The sequence below is a fragment of the Aspergillus tubingensis genome (genome assembly GCF_013340325.1).
Source record: "Aspergillus tubingensis WU-2223L DNA, scaffold_4, whole genome shotgun sequence".
Lineage (NCBI taxonomy): Eukaryota > Fungi > Ascomycota > Eurotiomycetes > Eurotiales > Aspergillaceae > Aspergillus > Aspergillus tubingensis.
The window spans coordinates 258655-284104 of NW_023336278.1; the positions used below are offsets into that span (position 1 = coordinate 258655).

Here is a 25450-nt window from a genome sequence, read left to right on the forward strand (position 1 = left end):
GTTCCTGACTCGAAAAGATCTCCTCAATTGGTGTTAGAAAATGTCTGAGTCGCCGTAAACCCGCGGGCAAGGCACACCTAACTTTCCTGTAGTGGCCGAGTCCGTGGACCGGAGGTTTGACCCTACCCTTCACTAAGGATATACCAATGATAACAGCGAGCAATAGACTCTGAAAAAAATAAAGCGAAACGCTTACAGATGAGGCTCATGGGTTCCTCGTGCACACCAAATCCCGAATCCTAGGCCTGTCGGCGCGATTTAGTATTTAGTTTGACCTGGGCCCTCAAATGGTAAGTCGGTGTGAATCTCGGTTAAACAAAAAAGCAAGGGACTCACATGCTACGTTCCTAAAGCCCAGCGCAAGTGCGGCTCTTGAGTCTCATGCGACACTCTGAATCCGGCCGTTGGGCTTCCTCTTTAACGGAATAAGTTGTCATGTATCAGTGACTCACCATGCGATTCCTATCATGTCGTATAACGATAGAATAGACGTCTGACATTTCAGGGACGGTGTGTTCAGCGCTGACGGATATGATTGGCTCGAGTCGAAGAAGCGCCAGGAGGATATCATCACGAGGCTGTCTCGGAAGTTATTCCATACTATGGCCCACATTCACGGCAAGACTGTAGACTTGCTTCCAAGACTTGAAGGTTCGCGGCAATCCAGTAACCGTAATGTCTCCACGTCGTCTGTCATTTCATTAGGTATACTGCATGGAGAGATTTGAAAGCCAGTAGGCGAAGGTAATCGTCGGCACTGTTATGAAGTGATAGACGAAGTTGGGCCAACTTCTCGTGTCTTTGCATTGAAGCCAAGGATAATCAGGAATTGCAAAGAGCATTGGCATGATGCTGTACATCCACCACTATGCGCGAGGAAGCACCAGTGAAGCAATTTCTGTCGAAATGCGTTGAGGCATTACGTTACAAACAAGGATACTCCCCTGCTTGACACCGGACTACCGTGGCAGAGACGGATGACTCTCATCGAAAGACCGAATAATCCCTTGATATCTTGCCGAATCGTCTTGGTTCATTGCACGTTCCTAGCAGGTAGGTGAGCCTTGCTTAAGCGCCCTGCTATTGATGCTTCGTTTATGCGGGCTGGAACACACGGGACTAGACTGTCAAAGCCTATTCATGAGGGGCTGATGCATTTCCACTCTGGTGATCGTCATGTCACCTGCGTAAACGAATATATTGACATTTATCACAATGCCGATCAGAAAGACACAGATGGTCGGTAAAGCGGTCTTTGGTCACTATTGTTTACTATTAGCACTAGCAGCCCGCAACATCCAGTGGAGTCTTCACCCACTTTGACGGATCAGAGCCACATGCTTGAGACAGCATCAGAGTTCGGTCAACATCTGCAACATCGCAACACTAACAGCAGCTAGTGTGGCTGGCAAACCCTTGATCCTTGCAGAGATCTGTGGCTAGTGCAAACTAGTGGCAATAATATGTGGCTGGAGAGAACAGCCCCGCCACGGTGGCAAAACATGCCGTGGCTGTGATGTCGATCGCTGTGGCGTCGGGGTCGCCGTCTGGCCAGATTTGTTCGCTTGCTGTAGGTAGTATCGTGGGCGAAGATCTCTATGCTATGTGAGTTAGAATGAGCTCGGTCGGCAAAGAACAAGCAGGTACCAATTGAGTCGGTCAGGATGATATTCTTCCTGGGGTTGGTAAGGAGAGGGGATACTCAGAGTATAAATCGAGTCGGCCAATAGAGAGTTTCAGATACAGGGCCGAACGGTAAGTTACACCCGATGAAAAAGGTAAGAGTAAAAGAAAAACATGCATAACCCAAGTAAGCTCCGATCATCCCCTACATACGGTGTCCACCTCCAATAGTTGCCTGGAGATTGTCGGCTCCGAGCCCGTATTTGCTTGCTCAAGTGAGATGTCACACTTCCATTAGTTTCTCTCCGCTCAGGTTGCGGCCGCGCGACGGGTCAATTTTCGGTGGCAAAGGCGCATGCGAAGTCAAACATGAGCACAATGCATTATGCAGCTTTAGATTATCGAGCAGCCAATTGGATGGCCTGGAACTGTCATGGTGGATAGGTTGAACGTGCTCGTGCATACATTCTCTTCGTGAATTCCGGGAATTGGTGTGGTGACGCTGCCCCATTGATAGGCCGGCGGTAATTTCGAAAAACCCAGAAGGAGCAAATAGTTGAGACTTAGGTAGTCTCACCTTGCATGGTTTCCAACCAGAATGCTGTGTACACCAGGGAGAAGTCATTGATATATTGGTATGCAAACGGCCGAAAATTCCTTTTCCAGTAAACATCGGAATTGTTTTCCTTGGTACCCGCCTCTCCTGGTGGACATGGAAAGTGGCCTCTACCCCAACGATACCGGTGTCACATAACGCGGTTAACGGTCATCTCGCATTGACTCCGTGTTGTGTTGTGCGGTAAGGCGTGTTAAGCGCACGAAAAGCATTGGACAACATTGATGTTGTAAGCACTTAACCTGTTTGGAGCCATGCGCACCAGGACCTAGAAAGGGAAAAAGCAAATGCCATCTCAGATCCACCAACGGTAACATAATGATCAAGCCACCGAACAAGTAAGCCACAGTGAGTTATGGTTCGCAGTGCAAAGATACGACCCAGCAGAATCGCACCACATTGTTTTGCCAGGTATCTGTCAAAGCCGCCCGAAAGACGAATGCATATCACCTGCACCTTGAGCATGGCGTCTCGTAAGCCGCAAGGTGTGAATAGCTGGTTGGTGCTTGTTTTGGTATGCTTTTCTCACCGCTCATCCGGGTTTTCTTTCGTCTGCTGTCCCAGTTTCATGCTCTGGAAATGCGTGCATATGTTGCTATCGGAGCCACAAGTTGGCCTACTGAAGAGTACCAATTCACCAGCTGCGTGGCATATCCCGAACCTCAGTCAGGATTGATAGCTGATACATCAGTCGAGTAATTTCTTTTTTTTTTCGCCGCGTATGAATTCTTCTGCCTGTATCAGCTCAGCTAGGATGCGAGCTGGCTGAATAGGGGAAAACATCAATAGAGGGAGAGGCGGGACGTCATCAGCGCATCGACCTTACCAATGGTTCAGTAACACAATAGCTCGACCAGTAAGGTACAGAAACGGCCTCGCTATTGCAGTGAGTGGATCTGGGGCTGGTGTCAAGAAGGCCGCGGCGTCACGGAGTGGCAAATTCTGTGGCATTAGCTTAGTTGAGCTGGAAGGCAGCCAAGCGGACCCTACAGTGGGATTGAACTGATTAGCAAAGGTTCGCTGGTTCACTGGTGGCCCGAATCCACCTAAGATCGAGTAGTTCGTGCTTTCTGGTAAGACGCCGAAGCAATTCGGAAGTGATAGTTAAATCAGGGAACCCCGTCCTTGAAGCTAGCACCGAGAGGGAGAAGTGAGAAGGAGGAAGTTCAGTGATCGGGGACCACATCCTTACCGAGTGCCCGACCGTATAGTACAGCAATTACCATACCTACTTACCCTTGCCAGCAAGCCCTGTGGGAGTTATTGACCTGCATGACTGCGGGTCAGCTGGCTGTCTCGGTCTTACTATCCAGCATGTAACGTCTTTTTATTGGTAGTCAGGTCGGACTTAATTCTGCTGCTTCGGCATTTTCTGCTTTACTCCAGAGAGCGTCATTTGAGCTTCCCGATACTTTGCATGAAATATGTCAAGACTAAAGCAGTGACAAGGTCATTGTCGTAGAGGCTACGAAGGGGTCGAAGACTCATCCTGCGTCGGCTGGTGGTTCACGCAGCTGGTGAATTACAGTCGTGGCTGATGACCAGCTCATCATCCTACCCTATGTTGGCAGTTTCAGTCCATGAAACTAATCTGTAGTATTGACAGATTCAACTTTACTATTGCTTGTGCCTTCCAGTAGCCAACAGATCAAGACAATGGTATGAGAGATCGGGCGGCTGATTACGAGACCTACCTCATAGTCCATGGGGGAACACAGGCTGGCAAGCATAAAGAAGAAAAAGAAAAGAATAGAATAGCAGGACAGCATTGCGCTGTCGATGCTGCACCCCGCTAAACTCCAACATGCATTAGCACAGTAATTCCTCTTTTCGCATCTGTCGGGCCAGTTGATGGCACCAACTCGAGAATGGGCCTGCCAGGCGGCTTGGACTCGAAGGCTTCTAGACAGGAAAGGCAAGGAAAATCAATCACCATCCCACAGCCGATAGTCCAGGGAAGGGGTTCCTGACCGCCGCATGTACTACTACTAGCACACGAGACTATGGGAACGCCACTTACACCGCAGCCTTCGCGAAGATGAGCGATGCCAACTGGGATACTGAAGCTGAAGCTGAAGGGGTTCGTTGGCTTGATAATACGGCAAGTGCCAAGGACACATGGCTGACAGGAAGGATGATTGGTGATGGGGCAGTCCCCGGACCTCATCGCCATTTAGACTGGCCATCTTGAACCCGATGGACTGGGCACCGTGTCATCATTTGGCATGGATGCTGCTGGTTGTTACCGACCACGGTAACGAATGGGGCCCGGGAAGGTCTGGTACCGTCAGCATACAGCGGGAGAGATACTGGGTCGGATTAGGATCGGATGGACGATCTCACGTCTCGCACAGTTTCCCTTTTTCTTTTTCTTTTCTGTTTCCTTATATTTTTCTTCTTTGCGGTACCCTGGTAGAATTCATCTTCATGATACTTGATCGTCCAGGCCCGGGCATTCCCCCCGACTACACGGAGATTCAACCCTACCGCATGTGAAGGATGTCGCCGGCATCCCACAGCTTACCCAACTGAGCCGGGTGCAGTTTCAGAAGGCAATGCAGCTCAAGATCTGACCGCTGTGGAAGGCACCGATTAAGGGATGCTATTAATCTCACTACCACCACTGCTAAGAAGTCGAGAAACGTAAGTACTCGAGACTTTGTGCAGCTGCACGGATATCTTTCGATCTGAGCGACGGACCTATCAGCATTTTTCCGGGTCCACCAGCCCAAAAGGACACGCGATGACCAGCGCTTTTTGCCATCCGCTAAGGGCGGAGCTGCTAAGGTACGGGGCACCACCACACACCCTTTCCCTACACTAGTCTGCCCTCCCTTTCCCGGGTTCTGATGGCCGTACCTGGTTTTGCCTTTTTTATTTTTGGGCAGGGGAAAAAAAAAACGAATCATGAAATCTATCAGTCTTGCCATTTTTGATGTATGTAACAAAGGTAATACAATTTATCCTCTTATTGATTTATTTTCTCATCTTGATTTTTATTTATATTATATATTTTGATTTACCGGTTTGCTTCCCTCTTTTTCTTCTTTTTATATTCTTAAACTTTCTTCATAATCGTGATCGGGTATGCGGTTTGATGGATTACCACGGGTAAGATTCCGCTCAGAACTAAACCAGTGTTGCCCTGTTCCCAACGGACCACTGCCTAGTTTGGGGGTGGAGGGTTTAGCACTGGGATTTATTGCTTGCTGCTCACTAAAAAATCATTATTGGCTGTGGCCTAAAAAAATCCTATCAACCCGAATTAAGATTGATCGAAAAAAGAAAGACCAAAAAAATATTATGAAAGAAAATATTTAATGCCAAAAAAGAAAGATAAAAATAAAAAAGAAAGTATCAGAACCTTCTTATTTATATGATACAGATTCTCGAGAAAACCACAACCCTCTTTTTTCTCATCAACCAGTCCAGCCCAACCCAAACCGAGAAATTGACCGGTACTGCCTACGTGACCCTATCGGGTACACCCGTTCTGGTTCTAGTCGCTCGTCAGGTCCCAAACAATATACAAGACTACTTACGTCCACTTGCCAGCGCTGCTCCGCAATCTGACTCTTTTTTCTCCTTCGGCCGTTCCATTCTCAATTCACTGCCTCTTCCTTTCTTTGGGTCCGAGGATTTATGTATGTCGCATACCCCCCGTTTCATCTCTTCAATGGACTCTCTTTCTATAAAGCCTCGTCCCCTCCAACTACCTCATCCACTCGCTCTCTCCCTCCCCTCCTTGGCCTCGACCCATGCTCTGTCATGAGCTGCGCCTGTTTCCCCTCATAAATGGATCACGCTTAGCAGATGTCCATGAATGAATCTCACTCGGGTAGAGGACTAGGTTTCGCGATCAGGACTCTGTTTCGCTCCTCCCCATCGCCCTCCCCGACTCCTACCCCGCGACACCGAGTCTCTCTCCTCCGTCGTGGTCGGAGTATATTTTCCAGCAGGTACGGTCTCATTGACTTTTCAGTCACTTGGGTTCCATAATTCTCGCGATTCATGCACAATATTCTTACTACGGGTTGTCCATTTCACTGTTACCTTCGTCTCCGGTTTCAATCGCTCCGTTGGACAATGGTGAAAGAGGGCTACGAGCAAAGACAAACGGTTGTGGAAGCAAGTGACTAAGTCTCTTTTTTTTGCGCAGGAATCCTCGAAACTCGAGTAAACCTTCGTCCGGATCCCCAATGCATGACTTCCAGCAATTCAACTCGGCTGCGATGGTGGGACTGGCCCAAGCGTCTGCAGGCGACAACTTTGACATCTTCCAATGGCACCCTCGATACCAAAGCTGCCAGCGATACTTTCTAGATCATGCGCAACACAGTGATGCAGTCCAAGCGCTCTCTGCTTTCTTGAACATCCGTCTCCCGTTCCAATGGCAATCGAATCCTGTCGTAAACTCTCATGCCGACCCATCCCGATCCGCCGCTAGCCAGTCATCTACATCCTCACCTGCCTCGAATCTACCTCCCTCTGTCTCATTGATTCCATACATCCGCCGCCTGGTGGCCACGGGAATGGATTTCCCTGGCGTGTTGCATGGGTTTTTCGGGGACGAATGGGGTGCGGGCATTGGACCTCTACACGAGCAGGAACGGCGCAATTACCTGTTCGCCGCGAAGAGTGGTGGCTGGGCGGCCGTTAAAAAGGACTATGACATGCCACCGCTCGAAACAATTCCGTTCCTACGTCCCTTACAGGGGCCGCTAGATTCGGAGATTGAGGCGGCGGAGCGGAGTTGGAGCGAATGGCTCGCCATGGAAGACTGGATGGTAGGGCCTCGAGCGCCTGACGTTCTTCGAGACTCATCCTCACAAATTTCACGACATCACAGCTCACGAGGGTAATTCATCATTATAGGGTGCTGGGGCTTCTTTCTGGCTTTTTTCCTTTCTTCTTTTCTGCATACTTTTGCTATCTGCTTTTCTGTCCCATTTACACTGCTTTAACCCAACACTAGCCACGCTGGCGGTAGCACGGAGTTGGTGAGTCTCATAGCATGAGATAACGATCATACGATATCTTGAATCATGAGCGCGATAGACATCGCGGGTCCCACATAATGGTGTTCTGGCTTCAATTATTGAGGGAGCCGTGCGAACACCTCGCAAGGGGTCAAAGATACCACAGAACAACAATTGAAATAAAACATCCGAAAATAACCAGTGAAACCAATCAATCAATCAATCAATCAATCAAACATCCATCCCTTCCTAGCCCCTATTCAGCCCATGAACGCGTTATCCAACAAGGAAATCCCGCTTCAGGTAGAGTAAGTAGGGTACCTGACAGTCCCACCGCCACCCCTACCCCCTGCGCGCGTCGGGTAGCAGCTCCGATAGTCATGACGATAGATAGTACGCAGTTCACCTTAGTCAAGTCTACTAGGCTAAGTAAGTAAAGTAAGTAAACTAGCGCGTCAGTCCGGTCAGGCCTCCACGAAGCCGAGCCCTTTTTTCGAACCTCTGATGCCTGAAACGGCGCCGCCCCTGACACCAACGCCATCCGACGGACCGCGACATTAGCCCGGAGATCATCATCCTCTCCTGTAGAACATAGATACGTAGTCACCTACATCCGAACTATCCCTATACTCACATACGAAGTAAGTAACTACTCCGTGTATACATTTTCGTTATAGTTATATCCACGATTGCCGATGAACCCGACCGAGAACCCGCCCCACCGGTTCCTCACTACCTATCACAGTAACTATCTAGTCTATCTATCCAGCGGAACTCCCGATATGGTACGGCTACATCTCTACCTGCAAATAACTTAACTAGATCAATTATCCATTTCCGTTAATGATGGATGGATTACCAAGCAAGTTCAATCAACGGTCGTACCAAGATTAGTATGTACCACGATGCGAGGGAGACAACACAGATTTCGCCCAGTATGGAAGGTAGGGCAACTCTCCATCTTCGATCCGATATACCCGCTTCAACCACTATCCATCCAACCTTCATCTCCACAATTAAACTATCGACCGTGGGAAAAACTCACCGGAGTGTGAACTTACCGTCATATTGCCATTGAGAATGGGGTTGATGTGATGTGATGGCTGGCTGAGCCAAGTCTTTCTCCTTTTACTAATCACATACTACCGAGGTGTAGTATGTTAATTGCTTGGTTGCCTACAAACAAAGACTCCTAATACACAACGCATATATTAATTAACTCATATGTATGCTACTTATGCTATATATGTACGTATTTATGTAAGAGGCTTCAAATCCCGACAACCCAACTAGTCTGAAACAGGACCGATCGCAAACTAGTTGATTAGTTACAGAGAAGTAAATAGGTAGATGGGTAGGTAGGTAGGTAGGGAAAGGGGGAAAGCCGCTATGAATGAATAAACTTCTTCTGGAGTTTTCGATGGGGATGCCGGGTGTGGTAGTTTGTGGCGCGGCTGAAGGGCGGGGACTTGGACTGGACTGGACTCGGTCATCGGTGGGAGGGGGAGGAGATGTGGGAACTTACTATAACTGACTACGGGGGGGATGGGAAGTGGAGTGGGAGTTGGGTTAGGGTAGGTTGGGTTAGGTTAGACTAGACTAGTAGGTTGTCGGATACTATGGGAGGTATGTTGTGGTTGGGTTATGTGGATGAGGATTCGGGGGAGTGTATTGTGCTATGGTGATGAATTATATGAGATAGTGTATATACACGACGAAATATAATCCATGGTATAATCATAACTACAACCTGTGGACACTGAGACCTTGAATCTCATGTATACTTCGTGTATAGCGACGACGATGTACCTTTGAGACGAGGAGACAGATTCCACATGGTATTAACGCCGGAGATGTCTCGGATTACGGATGTATTATTACCCCGGCTGCTGAATCTTACATGGTACATAACTTACGTTACTGTCATCCGGTATTGATGTATCCGATCTGTTTACCTTACTAATCCTATTCAGTGGATAATGATTGATACTTTGTATTTGATAGATCTAGTTAACTGGTTATTGGTATGGTGTATGTTACTCCGAACCCTTAACGTGTGTATATGATTCCATTCCGTAGTACTTGATGGCTGTAGTCTTGCTAAACCAGGATGACTGCTGAACCTTTCTACATCAGTATAGTCTGTCCTTTTCATCACTCGGTGCTCCGGAGACCTTCCGAGTCCTTCTAATAGAGAAGATGTCTCTTCGTTACCTCCTCACCAGAGCTGTTTCGTCTATATGTCTGTTGTCATTGACAGTCTGAAGAACATAAAAACAATCAGCAGAGACAGAGCACTGATATATGTAGCGTTTGCGGGGGGCGCCGCTTCCTTCTTCCTTGTCCATGTTCTCGATGATCTCCCGGACTTTCTTCCAGTGGGAAGACCCCTCGATTACTGCATTGATATCGCAGGCCAACCAGCTCTCCTTATTATCTGGTGTGATCTCCTCCGTATCCAGATAATCCTGTGTGCTAGGAATATCAGTTAATCACCAGCTATTCTTCCGCAGGAGATGGACGAGCCCAGGAGAGATTATATCAATATAGAGGGCCTGTGTCATGCACTTGAGTCTGGTCATCTGACAAAAATAAAGCATTAACTTTCTTTATTTTCAGTTCAGGAAAGTCAAGGCAGTGCTGGCTGAGCCAAACAGATTTCTGCAACCGCTTGAGGAAGTTAATGTGCAATAAAAAGACACTGAGGCGTAATAAGACCTCATTAAACTCAGGAATCTCAGGCCCAGCACACTGGTATACACTGTTAATCTACATCAGGGCTTTAGCGTCATAGTCGCGAATGCACAGATCATTGCACCACTCCGCTGTCTTAATCAGCCGCATAAACGCCGCCATGTTCCTTGGCGAACTGAGGCAGGATATCACTGACAGGAACTAGTAGGCGGGGCCCCAACACTCCGCTAACGCCTGTAGCTGTCTGACAATAGACGAAGAGTTATTAAAGCTCGTGTAATATTCATTGTGAAACATCCGGGCCACCAGGATTGAATGGCACTATCTGAAGAAAAGTTTTCTTATTCTTTCTCTGTGTGTGCTGATATGATAGCATAACATAGAGAACAAAACATCACTTATAGCTCCCGGTGGTGGTAAGAACCACGAGGCGGCCGCAGTCATCATGCGCAAAATATTCCATTAGCTGACGCCACTCCTCCTCTGCTGGGACTGATTCCCATATTTTACCCATTCCTCCCAGGTCGGGATATTCAATTAGCGGCTCTTTATATATCCCTGGAGCACGACTATTACGCGGATATAAAATCATTAGGATTAACAGTCAACTCCCACTCCCTGATCCAGTTTCTAAAAAAGAAGACTTTCACAAAGGTATAGTTAGTGTCCTGGCGGGGTTTGGAGAGTATATAATTTGGTGTGCTTGGTCAGCAGGGACATCAGATAAGAAGGTCTGTGTCATGTCCGTAGGAGGTATCATTAGGCCTGGTATAGAGGTTGGCGCAAGCTTATTATATAGCAATTTCAATCCATCTCAAGGTCAGCACAGTCAGAATGGTCATGAGTATCTATCGGATTAGACAATTAGCTGGAGAGTCTGATGCACCTGAATCGTCCGAAATGTCTGGAGAGTATGATGCATCTGAATTGTCCGAATCGTCAGTGCCACGCGGGCCATCTTGCTGCTCGCAAACATGGACAGAAAGGTTTTCGAAACACTGCTGCGAGGTGTTCTCAAGCCAATCTCCAACCGGATCATGGTTCTTCGACACCTCGCCCGGTGAACGGCGTCGGCCAAAGAGCCAAGGATAAGAGATGAGCGTATCTGCAACCGTGCGGTTTATTAGCTCTTTAACGGACGGTGCAGATCATCTCCATTCTTGTTGGCAGTACGGAAGCAAATCGGTAATGCCAGTTTCTGTCAAGTGGAACAGCCCCATAGCTCGCGTGTGAAGATTTATAACCTCCTTTAAATTTGAAAATCAAGTTCGCCATATTATGTACTTCAGGCTTCGAAGCTTGCGAGCATGATAGGAACAGGGCTCGAAAATGCTATATAAGCGAGGCATGGAAACAATGTCATAGCCCTCGAACGAGTCCTCGCCAACACAAATATAGTGCGTCAACTAGTCTTTGGAATAGACCCTGCGCAATGTGTTTGATTGAGACTGATGAAAGAAGTAGCATACCTCATTCCATTCCGCTGAACCACCGCCATCAAGGTAGCGTTCACATGTACAAGGAAACAAACACCGCTTCCGATCTCTGGCTGGGCTCTATACCAAAATGCTGAGGAAGTGGACTTTTTGACTGTGTCATTGTTTATAGTGACTGTGTCATTGACCCAGTGAAACCCGCTCATAGACGAACGGGCTATACTCATTGTCGCCGGTTTTGTACCCCCTCAGTAAATGCAGCTAACTGCAGCATGGCCGTATATGTGAGTGGCAGTATTTCTCTAGGGCAACTCTTCCCGGTTGCTGCAATGTTTTCGAGCAGATTTTATCTGTACAATGGCCTCTTTCACAAGACTGCCAGCTGATGTTCGTCCTTGTAAGCAGTGGGGTATTTATGGAGGAAACTATTCCTCGCAGTCCCAGCCCTATTACAAGTCAGTAATGTAAAGATTCAGCATTAAGCCCCATGTTGGTTGACTTACATGTTAGCAGCCACCGTTTCGGTGTCGCCAAATCGTCACACACCTTTGTATCGTGGAATTTTTCAACAAGTGTAATTGCTCACTACTTGTTCCAGTATGCATCGTACGTCTCATGCTCCTCTGGAGTAAGTGGTTCTTCATAGACATTTCTCACCATAGGCGGGATGTCGCGTTCAGTGGAACGCTTAGAGCCAATCGGTACTTCCCAGGCGGTGACTCTTCTGACCATAAGATGTTTCAGTAGCTGTCTCAACCGAGCTGCGCAGGTATTGTCATTGATGGTCTGCGGTAGGATGTGATGAAACATCCCAGTCTCCCTGCGGTACCATTACCCCGGTATAGGGGCGAGTTAGTCTAAGATTAGAAGCAGCAGACAACAATACGTTCCCTAACACCAACGCCCATTGAAGATGCTGGACTGTGGGTAACCGGAACGCGGAACGCCAATGTCTTAAGCTCTCCTACAACATATCTTTAGCACAGTGCCCTGATAGCGGCAAGAAGGGTTTTTTATGCCAGTTACTTCTGGACTGTTTCCACGATGTGTTTTGAGGTGTCTGGATACCCATCCGTCACTGTCCGAGCACTCGCCTTTCTGGCAGTGCCATCCCCAAAGGGGCAAATATAGAGAGATGTCATGTAGCTACCCATGTTTGTGGGGAATTTTGCACTCGACCCTCTGGTATCTGCCAGGTTTGCCTGGAGACGACTGCGAAGTATGAGTCGCCTGATTTAAATATCTCATGTACTGTCTCATCCAGTGTCCCTGATACAATTTGGACGAGGACATTTGTAGTCAAAACCAGATTGGTATTGACATTAAAGATAGGGCGATAAAGTCACCCTGTCCTCTGCTGCCAACTTGGCCTGCCCTTCCTTTGCAGATCAGAGGATAGTGCGAAGTTCTAACCCCCAACCGCGGCAACGCACGGGTTCGTATCTTCTTCAACCATATCTGATACCAAGCCTTAGAAAATCAAAAGAAACTGGTGCCAGGTCATCCTGTGCTAGGAAGGGCAAGAAACGAGCATAAAGCCAAAAGGAACTTGTAGCACATGTGGCCAGTTCCTCGCATTTCCTCAGTTCCTCAACCAAAGTAGGTTTATTTTCCTCAATACGAATTTATCCCTCTTGAAAGCCATTTCTCGTTCCAATTCTTGCACACCAGCACGACCTGTGTAAGGTCATGCTGTGGCAAGCAGCCCAGAAAACATCAGGACAATCTCTGCTGGAAGACGGATGAAACAGATTCCATATGCGATGCGCCGCGCCATGCTCAATTCTTCGAGTTGTGTACACTGGCTTATATTTTCATCATCGCTCAGATAGATCTGATTTATCAGGCTTGCAGGATTGGAATTCGAACTTCCAAGGCCTGTCGTAGTCGCTGCCCTGCAACATTCGCTCTGGACATCACCAGTCACGATCACATCTCACACTTGGAAATCATCTTGCTAGACTAATGCATCCATTTATATGTATAGAAAAAGCGCAGCCGGCAGTGGTTCGAGGAGCCACAGAAGATATGCAGTGTAGCGTGTTGCTCCAGGATTTTGTCAACTCATGTCTAGTCCCGGAGAGACAGAGATCCAGTAGTTTCCCAGATAGTTTTCATGTATACATTTGTGGCGAAGCAAGTAAAATGTCTGCCGCCAACGGGGAGTGCTGCAATTCCGTACATAGTCTGTGCGATTCGTGGCACATGCAATGAGTGCCTTGCAGATCTGTATTCTTCGAACGAATCATTCTCGACTTTCCATTGCCGATGATATTGTGGTCGAAAGGTAAGCCCTCGCCCAGGAAGACGATGAGAAGACCATTGCGAAGGAGATCTTGTAGGGATGATTATAGCCAGAAGAAACCCTCAGACACGGGATGAAGGTATTGGGAGATGGATGAAGCTTTCGTTGTGGCCGGGTCGTATCCTCTGACTTCATTTTGTGTTCGTCCGCAACGCACATATTCTCTTCAGTATCTGTCGCTCCTTTGGACAGGCCTGATTTCTCTGATATAGTCGCTCTGTTAATGTAAGGTTGATTTCGAAGACCGCATGGCTTTGAGGTCAAAGATATGTGATTGTCGCTCCAGGATGAGCTTCTTCCTGTCTGTCAGCGGCTCGTGCTCCCAAGCTGCCCCTTCTTTCTCGCCCTGCCCATCAGTGGACAGGCTGCACAGGCTGGACAGGCTAGAATCATCCAACTCTGACTCGGACTCTGGCTTTGTTTCGGCAGCGCTTGTAGTGGTGGCAGTCTTAGCTGTGGTATTACCAGTGGTTCCTGCAGCAGTTCTTGTAGCGGTGGCAGCCTTCGACCACGATGACTTCGTGTATATATATATATGGACCTGGCGAATGTTGGTTACAAGGACGTTCGCCTGCCGTTTCATGGGCTGTTAGTGGGTGAAGGACTCTCGCTCTACACCATATATGGGGTAGATAGATGTAATAAGTAGAGGGTGCTATTTCGAAGAGTGGAACATGGTAGATATTTGGGAACACCGGTGAGCTTCATGGATAGGTACTTCATCCAGTAATGCAGTTGTTGGACACCAGATTAAGGTTGCATATGCACAGTCATGCCGATGAGACAGATTATTTCTGTGTCCTTCCTGGAACGAACTATGGACCATCAAAACGAAAATACTTGAGCCCAGTGATCCTTGGATAGAATCTCAGTTTCTCTCGCCAATATATGTCCATAGCCATATCCATGCCGCATTCATTTCCTGTTATCATCTCGTTGATCACACCATCTACCAAACCAGGCACACGATAGATTCGTTGCCTGTTTGCGCTTGGTCAAGGGTTTCTTCTGGCATTTATCAAACGATATAATGAACAGAATGAAGTTTCAGCTTCGTGTGAGAATGTTATATATTGCAAGGTTGCTGCTGCATGAAAATTGCGGCGGCTGTAGAGCACATCGCAAGAGCATCGTCCGCGTCTTTACGTGGCCCTGCCCAAAGGCCCCCGGACAGATGGTATAGATGCTAAAACTAATGCAAGCACCATACACGCTGCCAGTCTTTTCCAGCTGACATGGACCCAAGATGTAAAGGAAGAGATGTAAACGAGAGAGGCTGGCAACGGCACGACGAACTTCAAGCAGCCACTTCTGTGCATCGAATGTCTTAGTCCAGACCATTCGCATGGCAGGTATTTGTGGTGCCCCATGTGTCCATTGCGATTGCTCTGCTGATGAGTCCATCCTCCCACTGAATGTTCAATGGGGACAACAGCAACAAGATTGGGTCTTGAGACATCCTTCAATGCTTGTTGAGTGGTATTTCGATCAGTTCCTGAGAAATATGCTGATGCAGGTAATGCACACAACGTAGATATATCATCGGCACGAGACTTTCTCGACAGGAACACCAGCTCAAGGGTATAAACCGAACAACCGACGGATGGTGCAAGGGTAGTAGCCGCTTGGGGCTACATTGTAGAGAGGGAGTAAGAAATAAGCTAACGTTCATACCCAGCCATCAGTAGACCACCTCCCTCAGTCGCTTCAACGAGATAGGGTGAAAAGTATATTCGCAGCCCATGGACCGTTTTGGTCACCGCTTGAATATGACTTTGCGGAGCGGCCTCAGCATAGGCCTCTGGGTTGAACATAGTAAACATACCCACATCTTGTTCGGGTTTTTCCCAGAACACAATCGAGAGCCTCAAACTGCTTCTTATGATGTCTTGTCTGTCCGACGATGAAGTTGGCTGTGGCTGCTAGATTCAAATTGTAGGGCGAGGCACCAATGTCTGAGAATTTTCACGCCCCGATAACCTGATACTGGGGCATGAGAAGGGCACCGAACGTAGAACCGGTTCCGCAATCCAGTGGCGTTCTCGGCCCAAGAGGGACTACTGCCCTCTCCAGGGAGGGAGTCCTGCAGCACGGCTGGGTGCTCCGCGGACATTCTGGCGAACCAGCTTGCCGCAGGCAGATCCACGAATTGAGACGAAGCCCGACTGCAATTTTTAACGATCTCACTGAGCCCTAGGAGTGCCCGCGGGAGACGGGCGTGGTCCGCGGACCCAAGCGCCCTTGGTGACCGGGGCGGCCAACACATTCGAGGGAATCACCGTTTCGCCCTTGCATAGAGGTAACAGGAGTGAAGCCCACCTCAGGCAACAGAGGCTGCTTGTTATTAGCCTCCCGCGTGCACTCGCGGGAGGGGATAACTTACCGCGACAGCAGTAGGAGGGGCCGCAGCGGCCGTAGCGGAAGACAGAGCCGAAGTGCACTATTCAGATTGTCGTTGCTTTGCCAATTCTAGTAGCAACAGGGCCCGCAGGCAGTGCCTCAGTCGTCCGCCAAGCAGTTGGCTTTCCCACATTGGGTATACCTAGATGAAGAAAGTTACCGAATAGTCGGAAAGTAGTAAACGGCTAGCCACAGCTGCTTGGTGACTCCTTGAAGAGATGGTGCGGAACAACTATGCTAGCTGAGACTTCACATTGTCAATCTGATGTTCGTGAAACACATGTCCGTGCTTCGTACAGCTTGATACCATATATATAGAGAATCGCTGATATCTGGAGTACCCAACCAGTGGGAGCTTTACATGGTGACATGCCAGACTATATTCTTGCTATCAGCGGCCACATCGCCAGTACTTTCAACTCTTGACCATATATCAGGGTACGAGAAACAGCACAGAGTGAACAGACTCAGAATTTCTGCTGCTTCTCTTCGTAGGTTTGCACTCTGTTGGCGGGCGTGTCGCTGGGACCCCGGTAGCAACGGGTGGTCGATGTTCGACAGTGAGAGATGCATAGCCATATCATAATTGAGGGAAAGCGTAAATCGCCTTTCGACTTCTGTCTCCTTAGATACTAGTTCTGCAAATGCTATTATGCATGGTTCAAGCCACTTCAATGGTCAGTCGGCCGGGAAGCCTGTAACCATGATCGGTGGACGTGATGCTCTGACGGGAGACATGTCGCATCCTCTGACAATTTGTCGTTGTTTTCGTCAACCATCGCATATGGACCTCAGGTCTTTTGAGTCTTGTTGAGCATGATCCAGGTCGATAATACCCGTAATATGCGCTCTATTCTCCAGAAGGGATCAACCTCGTCCACATCGCGCGGGATTGTATGACAGCTAGACATGGCGGTCATGCAGACACAGACAGCCCTAATGCGCAAAAGGCCAACGAGAATCAATCATTGTATGAAAGATTAATGTCACACGTCTAATTAGTATTTGTCATAGCAGTTTCAAAACCAATGATGCGTTTTGATTGTAGAGAAATTCTTCTCTTCTCTTGCTGCTAATCGAGATAAACGTTTCCAGATGTTTGAGGCAAAGATCATACAACACTAACATGTCTGTTGATTGATGTTAACGCAAAAATGATCCATCCTGGACCAAATGCTGGGAAAATAATGATTCATGTTTACCCAGATCTGCAATAGTCTGGCCATCTGCGGTGGCAAACTTCCATAAACTATTCCCCATTTCTGGCTTAAGATAAACCGGCTCGAAGGCTTGCGTTTCTATTGCGCCTGTAGTGGTCGACACCTTGAGCGGCAAGTTGGTCGTCCATCCTACTTGTGTGGACTCGTCCTTCATCTCTGCCTCCTTAGGCATCTTCGGTGGTACTGGTTTGGCTTTTAACCTCCTCATATTCAGTGTTCTAGAAGGATTGCTTTATTAACATGGGCAGCAGGGTTAGCAATCTTGAATGGCAGACGATATGTTCTGGCTCTTGTTTCAGGGGTATATCATATTTTGTACAGCCCTAAGCAGTCGTCTGTCGATAACACACAATCATGTCAGCAATATTTGGTGCGTGTCTTTCTGTTGTCTAGGGCACACATGAGCCCTCTCTTCAACTTGTGACTGCCACATTAAGATGGTCACGGACCTTAAGGAGAACCGGTTCGGAGAATTATCGACGAGGACAAGACCCCGGTGTCTTCACTTTCGGAATACGGTAATTTCTGCAGCAGACTTCGAAGATAGGAGTTGAAGAAGTAATGCGATAGGTATCCACTGTGCAGGTATGGGTGTAATAGTCATGGGTTCTCCATGGCTCTCATTTGCTCGCTTTATCTAAAAGCAGTTTCCGATATGTGGTTCAGTTGATTCGTCAATCCTTCCCACTGTACAGCCCTCTCCACAGGCATTTCTATGAGATCTGTCTTTCTCGATTCTGCGGTTCGCTGATGCTGCGGGGGACCCCCGGGGGGGAATAATTGTTCATTTTCGGTCGTAGGAGTCTATTGTCTTTCCCAGTGCTAATCGTGCTAAATGCTTCTCGAGGGCAAGTTGCTCGCATTCGATTTGGGTATTTTGGAAGACATATGCGAACACGACTTTGGCTCTCTGACCGATCCGATGGCACCGGCCAAACATCTGTTTGTGGTTCGTACTGCACCAGTCGGTCTCCATCAAGATTATGTGTGCGGCGTGGGTAAGCGTCAGTCCGCGCGAGGAGGTGCCAGTTGTACCGATGTAGATTCCAACTTTGCAGGGCTTACCGATACAGAAGTGGTAGCAGAGCGAGAGGATCGTTATATTAGGACATGTTGCCTGGACGAGTTGAACATGGTTATGTGCTTGTTGCTCTGTAGGTATTAAAAATAAGCACACAGTGGATAACATCTAGTCACTGCCCGTACTGACTCACATAATCCCGGCTCTCCGTTAGGTTCAGGAATACGCCCCATGGCAATGTCCTTGGGCGACTGTAGGTACCGGGTGCTCCCGTAAGACCTTGTTCCATCCTAAGGTAACAGCATTGTCCGAGAGAAATCCCATAAGGAGCAAGCCGGACCAAGAGTTGGCCACTGATACCACCAAAGCCGCATTCTATGAGAGTAGTCGCTGTCTCAAGAGCAATATTTACAATTTGCTCGTCATTGATTCTGCCCCTCCAGTAGCCGACAAAAACCACAACCACATAAGTAGCAGGAAGTCAATTTCTCGAAGGCTAGGAATATCCCATCGATCTCTCGAGAAGCGCTCAATTGGAGAGGATTTCTCGCAGACCATGTGCTCTCTGGTGGTTGGGCTGCCAAGGTATGCTCTTCTTATAGGGCAAGGCAAGGTACTAGCTCGACGGAACATACCGGGTTATTCCATTGTCGGTGCTGTATCTCAGAATCGTCCACTTGGCGAGGGTAATGCTCTCGAGCGAGAGGTGGGACTTTCCTGGCTGTTCCTCAAGCCCATCTTGGCCACCGGACAACTGTCACTCAGTCCCAACGTCCGGGTTTACTGTGTTCATCGCAGCCCACGACGTCGCTGCCTCTGCAGCCGGAGATACTTCGTTTCCCTCCTCGTCTGACTGCGAGGGTTTTTGTCCGAATTCTCGTCATCCAACGCTGAATAGTTTTTCGAGCACTTTATGTCTGATACCGAACTGCTCTGTGTTCACGTCTGGTTATCTGATGTTTCATCCGATGTCTTTGCTAACCTCATCGGGTTGCCCGCGTAGTAGAAGCGAACTTTGATACGACCAGATCGTCTGGATTGTTTGACTTTAAGACAGTGTCCTTATTGTGATAGAGTTGTTGATGGCTACCGGTTTGATTTGCCTAATTTTGATGCTTTATAGGCTCTCAGCTGAGGATCTGTGATCTTTTGAAGCAAATCATCTGTTTGCGTCGTGAATACAATTAGGCGCCGGAGATCTTCGGGGACCGTTGGCTTGTCTGAGATGGTTCAGCCATCTTGATATGGCCTCTTTCAAAATCTCTTGCATGTTGAAATATATAATTCATAGCCGTGGCTAGTTGTGAGTTCTCCTATCGAGCAGGCATTGTCGTGTCTCTCTCAGCATTTCGATGTCATCTGAATCCTGGGAATAATTATATCCAGGGCGTGAAATTGTGAAAGCGTACATCTAGTCTCGTATAATGCTTGTTAGATGTTTTGGGCGCTGTAGCCAATGTCTTGCCAGGCTTGGAACCTGTACAGGGTAGTCCAGAGTGTCTTCCAGAAGGGCCTTTCATCTCTCGGAGGATGATATGTGCCTTCTAGGGCTGGGGTTTGCATCAAACAACCATCTGAGATAGTTTGAAACGCGCCTGCTGTTGTATATAAATATATATTCACGCCGGAAGTATCTGACCAGGATATCACATCATCCAGCAGGTTCATGCTGTTATCGAATGGGAATCCAGACGAGTGGCATGTTTGGAGGCGATGCTGGTTTACCATTACCATCAAGAACCAGAATGCTGGTGGAAAGAAAAGTAGGTGAAGGACTCAGACATGCCAGACAAGCTTCCGAAATTGTTGGATCCCGTTCGAGAAAGCCGCCACATAAGATAAATGGCCACATGTCTGTTTCCGGCCAGTAAGCTGGACGAATGAAGGGGACGAAAGTGTCTTCCCCTTATATCCCAGACGAATGCTATGAGAGTCGTCTGGCCGTGTAGAGTTTGGTATTGAGATCTTCAGTAGCTAAGACTAAGCCTTTTCTGTCGAGATGACATTTCTGTATGATAGTGACTGTGCATCTTCATCAGGCCCCCCTTTAGGGTCCTGTATCCAGCCTTATTCAATCACGTCCCAGATTCGGACTAGGAATAATCCCCTTTCATGAGGATGTGCTTAGCAGTGGTATTTCCACTATCCCAGCCACAACCACAGATCATGTTCTTCATCGGTTTCAGGAGCTAGGATGTATACTATATTATACGATTTCTCATTAGTGATTGCACCAATACGTTTGTAGCTTTGTATACCCTTGGGATACGTACCAGAGTAAGTATGATGGACTTTTATAGTGAACATACCCGACATGGTCGATATGATATGTCGAATTTTCTACCTCTTCCTCGTCCTAAATAGTCCCGATGGGCCTGTTGAACATTTGGCTATCTCTCCTCTGACACATGCAAGGTTCAACTTGGTCATGGATGATGAGCGAGTGGGAACCGGTTCTTTGGTCATAGCGAGGTAATACCCTCGAAGAAATTGGTGCCCAAGACCTTTCATGCGTAGGATGGTATGCCGTATATATTTATTTCTCTAGCTTGGTTTGTGAATTTAGGGCAAGCCCGCTCAACAGGCATTCTTCGGCTGCCTGTCTTCGTAGTCTCTAGGCAGGTGGATCGCGTGATCGATTCAGGAAGACTATAATGGAGTGTTGATGGACCATGTATAGACTATGAGTATATAGAGTCAACAAATTAGGGTTATAGGTTGAATAGTCCGTTCTGTGGTTGAGGATATCATATATAGAGGCCAAGTCATGATGGAGATGGAGAAGAGGAGAAAGCAGTAGGAGGAAATAGAGGATTTTATACACCTACTTATCTGGAATATCCAATATCAAAAGGCAATTGAAGCAGTAAATAGTCGAGGATTCATCATCCCCATTGATAGACGGATGGATGAATGCCCTAAGAGTCAGGCATTCAACTCCCGAACAATGTGACTACGGAAGGAATCGGATTCACCCATACATAGTAGTTACATTACACAGGCAGCACGGGACAGCACAGACAACAAATCAAAGGTTAATCCTGCTAGCAGTCACATCTCTTCATCATCAACCCCATATGTAGCAAATAGTTCATCTGAACCAGACACCATGAACAGCACCCCAGATTCGAACCAGGCCAACCAGCGAACCATCCCCGGCACTTAAACCTTCCCGTACCGAGTCACCCCCAAACCCACGCAGCCCCCACGATGGCACAATTAACTTTTTCCTCTCACTTCCACCCAATCAATATGAATAATGACCCATCAAGCATCATGACCAACCTGCGCCCCTCGAAGTATATCAGAGTTGGGGGAGGATGCATTAGTCCGCTTGGCGATCTTCCAACTAACATTCCGGGATGTGGGGAGAGCAAGAGCCGGCGTGTGAATCGTGATGCTTTGTTAGTGTGGATTGCTGATTGGCCCGGGGCAGTACGGTAAGGATTAGCGAGGCAACTGATAGGCAAAAACGGGTCCCACTCCATGTTGAGTCGGGAAACTTTGACATGCAACGGCAACTCGGCGCTACCACATTTGCAAGTGATTATCCTACTACCCTACTTAGTGACTATGTAAATGCATCGAGTAAGTCTAATTCACTGGTTGAATAACCATAATTAATTATAGAAACCATTCCAACAAGTTTAATTAGTTATGCCCTTCTTGATTGAATCTCCCATGATTTAATTATTCGATTACAGGAATTCACATGTATCGGGGACCTCCAATTCCAAGAAACTCATCCAAGAGAAGTTCCCGACACTGCAATCATTCTCTACCTACCAGTCACTATTTCCAAGCATTATTGGCAGAAGATTAAATCTAATGGGACAGTGATGTGACACCGACATCGCCTGGACTGGTTGGCAACCAAGTGTAATCCTGTATTCCCTCCTGTGAGAAACCTACTTAGACTGATTCAGGCTCACCGGTGAACTCCCCATGGTGGTCGCATGATCAGACCGCCCAGTGAACCGTGTCCGACCGTGACAACGCTTTAAAGTATGGGAATCACCGTGATTGCCGCCCATTCCCCCACGTCGGGGCTCACCGGGGAACATGGGGAGAGAAGGCAACGTGTCTGTGTAAATTGTATAGTGTCCTAATTTCGGAGGAATGATCTCCGGGGAGGGGGTGACGAGGGGAAATAGATAGACAGAGTGAAGGGGGAAAGAGAGGGAAGATGAGGTTGTATTGGCTGAGTGCAGAGGATTTGACGATACGAGTAGGTAAAGGAAATCCGGACATCTGATAAGCACCTCCCGTGCAGCGGGGGGAACCAGGCCAATAGGAGAGGAGTAATCAGGTGATCCGCCAGTCTGCAGGATCTCTTGGCGTGCAGGCAAATGCGAGTTTCTCTCCAGATTCCAACAAGTCTAGATTGCGACGGCGTATTGCTTATACTATAGTAAAAAAACTAAACTAATGGATTCCGAGGGAAAAGAATTCTTGTCTGGCTTGTACCAATGGCTCAAAATAATGAAGAGAAGAATTTTCTCTCTCGCTTCGAAAGCAATTAAAAAATCCTACCCTACCCTACCCTAATACTTCCGTTGCCACCCGATTCCTCCCGATGGCAGAGCGGGCAACTGCCATTGGCGGGCGGGCCAGCGGATTCCCGCCGATAGATAACGGACAGATTCTGTGACCTCAAAGTATCGACTAACAGCCCGAACTTCGGCGCCACCGTTAAACCCGCCCCGGAAGCCGGCATCATTTGCCGTTTGGGGCGTTGCCAGGAAATGCCCGCCTGCAGCGGAGACTCCCTAGCCTACTTACTATACAGTGGATGGCCTGAGGGAGGGGGGACTTTATGTCCGACTCCGGCTGTTCTCCCTCTCATACTATCCACTCCCTCTATTCTGACTCTCTCCCCGCCCTCGCCCCTCCCCTCCTCGAAAACATAAATCGGCCTTTCCCCCTCGCCATCTTCTTCTTCTTTTCTCCTTCTCCCTTCTCTCTTTCTTCTTCAGACTACTTCTCTTTCTCTCATCTTTCTTTATATATTCCTGTTTTCTAGATACCCCAGTTAAAAAGTTCTCTCAATCAATCCTCCCTTCAAAATGTCTAACCTTCCTCACGAGCCCGAGTTCGAGCAGGCCTACAAGGGTATGTTCAATTGTCCCTCCTTTACGAAAATAAAAGAAAGGGTAAAAAAATCTAACATCAATCTTCTTCAGAGCTTGCCTCGACCCTTGAGAACTCCACCCTCTTCCAGAAGAACCCCGAATACCGCAAGGCTCTCGCCGTCGTCTCCGTCCCCGAGCGTGTCATCCAGTTCCGTGTCGTCTGGGAGGATGATGCCGGCAACGTCCAGGTCAACCGCGGTTTCCGTGTCCAGTTCAACAGCGCCCTCGGTCCCTACAAGGGTGGTCTCCGTTTCCACCCCTCCGTCAACTTGTCCATCCTCAAGTTCCTTGGTTTCGAGCAGATCTTCAAGAATGCTCTCACTGGCCTGAACATGGGTGGTGGTAAGGGTGGTTCCGACTTCGACCCCAAGGGCAAGTCCGACAACGAGATCCGTCGCTTCTGTGTTTCTTTCATGACCGAGCTCTGCAAGCACATCGGTGCCGACACTGACGTTCCCGCTGGTGACATTGGTGTCACCGGTCGTGAGGTCGGTTTCCTCTTCGGCCAGTACCGCAAGATCCGCAACCAGTGGGAGGGTGTTCTCACCGGTAAGGGTGGCAGCTGGGGTGGTTCCCTCATCCGCCCTGAGGCCACCGGTTACGGTGTTGTCTACGTATGTCAATCCTTTAACATCAAGTCTTCGAATACAGTACTAACGATAAATAGTACGTCGAGCACATGATTGCTCACGCCACCAACGGCCAGGAGTCCTTCAAGGGCAAGCGCGTTGCCATCTCCGGTTCCGGTAACGTTGCCCAGTACGCCGCCCTCAAGGTCATCGAGCTTGGCGGTTCCGTCGTCTCCCTGAGCGACAGCCAGGGCTCCCTCATCATCAACGGCGAGGGTAGCTTCACCCCCGAGGAGATCGAGCTCATTGCTCAGACCAAGGTTGAGCGCAAGCAGCTCGCCAGCATCGTCGGTGCCGCTCCCTTCAGCGACGCCAACAAGTTCAAGTACATTGCCGGTGCCCGCCCCTGGGTTCACGTCGGCAAGGTCGATGTCGCTCTCCCCTCCGCCACCCAGAACGAGGTTTCCGGCGAGGAGGCCCAGGTCCTCATCAACGCTGGCTGCAAGTTCATCGCCGAGGGTTCCAACATGGGTTGCACCCAGGAGGCCATCGACACCTTCGAGGCCCACCGTACCGCCAACTCCGGCGCTGCTGCCATCTGGTACGCCCCCGGTAAGGCCGCCAACGCCGGTGGTGTCGCTGTCTCCGGTCTGGAGATGGCTCAGAACTCTGCCCGCCTCAGCTGGACTTCTGAGGAGGTTGATGCCCGTCTCAAGGACATCATGCGCGACTGCTTCAAGAACGGTCTCGAGACTGCTCAGGAGTACGCCACCCCCGCCGAGGGTGTCCTGCCTTCCCTGGTGACCGGATCCAACATTGCCGGTTTCACCAAGGTGGCTGCCGCCATGAAGGACCAGGGTGACTGGTGGTAAATGCGAAAGCCGACCCTACGGCTTATGTCATGATGATTATGCAGTTTGATGTTCCCTTTCAGCGCGATGGATAGAGGCGCCGGTGTTTTGGTAGTTTTAGATGGATGCATAATGATATCCTTTTCAATCCATAATCCATAAATCTTGTAGTTTCAGATACTATCGTAACCGTAGACAAACATTCTCAAACTCACAATCATCACTAATGCTTGACGCATGCATCATAGTCCCACTATATGCACAAACCCATGGAACCGCATTCACTAGTAGTAATTAGTCTATTATTCGTCCTCCTATCACATCTTGACTGAAACTCTAGCATACTTGACCGTACACATTGCTCTGCATGATTGAAGTAAATCTCACGAGTCATGTTAATTACCTTAATCCATATACACAGGGTAACCATGAATCAGCCAACTGCCGAGTCCTCATTCTAATGAATTCCTGATCGGTTAGTGATTAGCTGAGATGACAGTTCTGAAAAGCAATGCACTTCACGAACTCTTCCATATGACGGCAAAGTCTACTGTGATCCCCTCACGAGATATGCCTCCCAAGACCGTTCCTTACTCCCCCCAAG

The 25450-nt window shown here is 48.5% G+C and overlaps 3 protein-coding genes across 3 annotated transcripts; 2 read left to right on the forward strand and 1 right to left on the reverse strand.

Moving 5' to 3' along the window:
- Nucleotides 1-6052: 6052 nt before the first annotated feature.
- AtWU_02626 (uncharacterized protein) lies at nucleotides 6053-7101 on the forward strand (the record flags this gene model as incomplete). The annotated part of the gene is made up of 2 exons (XM_035497739.1): nucleotides 6053-6198; nucleotides 6399-7101. The coding sequence occupies 2 exons, from the start codon at nucleotides 6053-6055 to the stop codon at nucleotides 7099-7101; spliced, it is 849 nt and encodes a 282-aa protein (XP_035353632.1).
- Nucleotides 7102-15846: 8745 nt separating this feature from the next.
- Nucleotides 15847-17481, reverse strand: AtWU_02627 (zinc-binding dehydrogenase family protein; the record flags this gene model as incomplete). Its single annotated transcript, XM_035497740.1, has 4 exons — nucleotides 15847-15987; nucleotides 16037-16093; nucleotides 16432-16700; nucleotides 17256-17481. 4 exons carry the CDS (start codon nucleotides 17479-17481, stop codon nucleotides 15847-15849), a joined length of 693 nt encoding a protein of 230 aa, XP_035353633.1.
- Nucleotides 17482-23360: 5879 nt separating this feature from the next.
- AtWU_02628 (glutamate dehydrogenase) lies at nucleotides 23361-24867 on the forward strand (the record flags this gene model as incomplete). The annotated part of the gene is made up of 3 exons (XM_035497741.1): nucleotides 23361-23406; nucleotides 23478-24040; nucleotides 24094-24867. 3 exons carry the CDS (start codon nucleotides 23361-23363, stop codon nucleotides 24865-24867), a joined length of 1383 nt encoding a protein of 460 aa, XP_035353634.1.
- Between the last annotated feature and the right edge of the window lie 583 nt (nucleotides 24868-25450).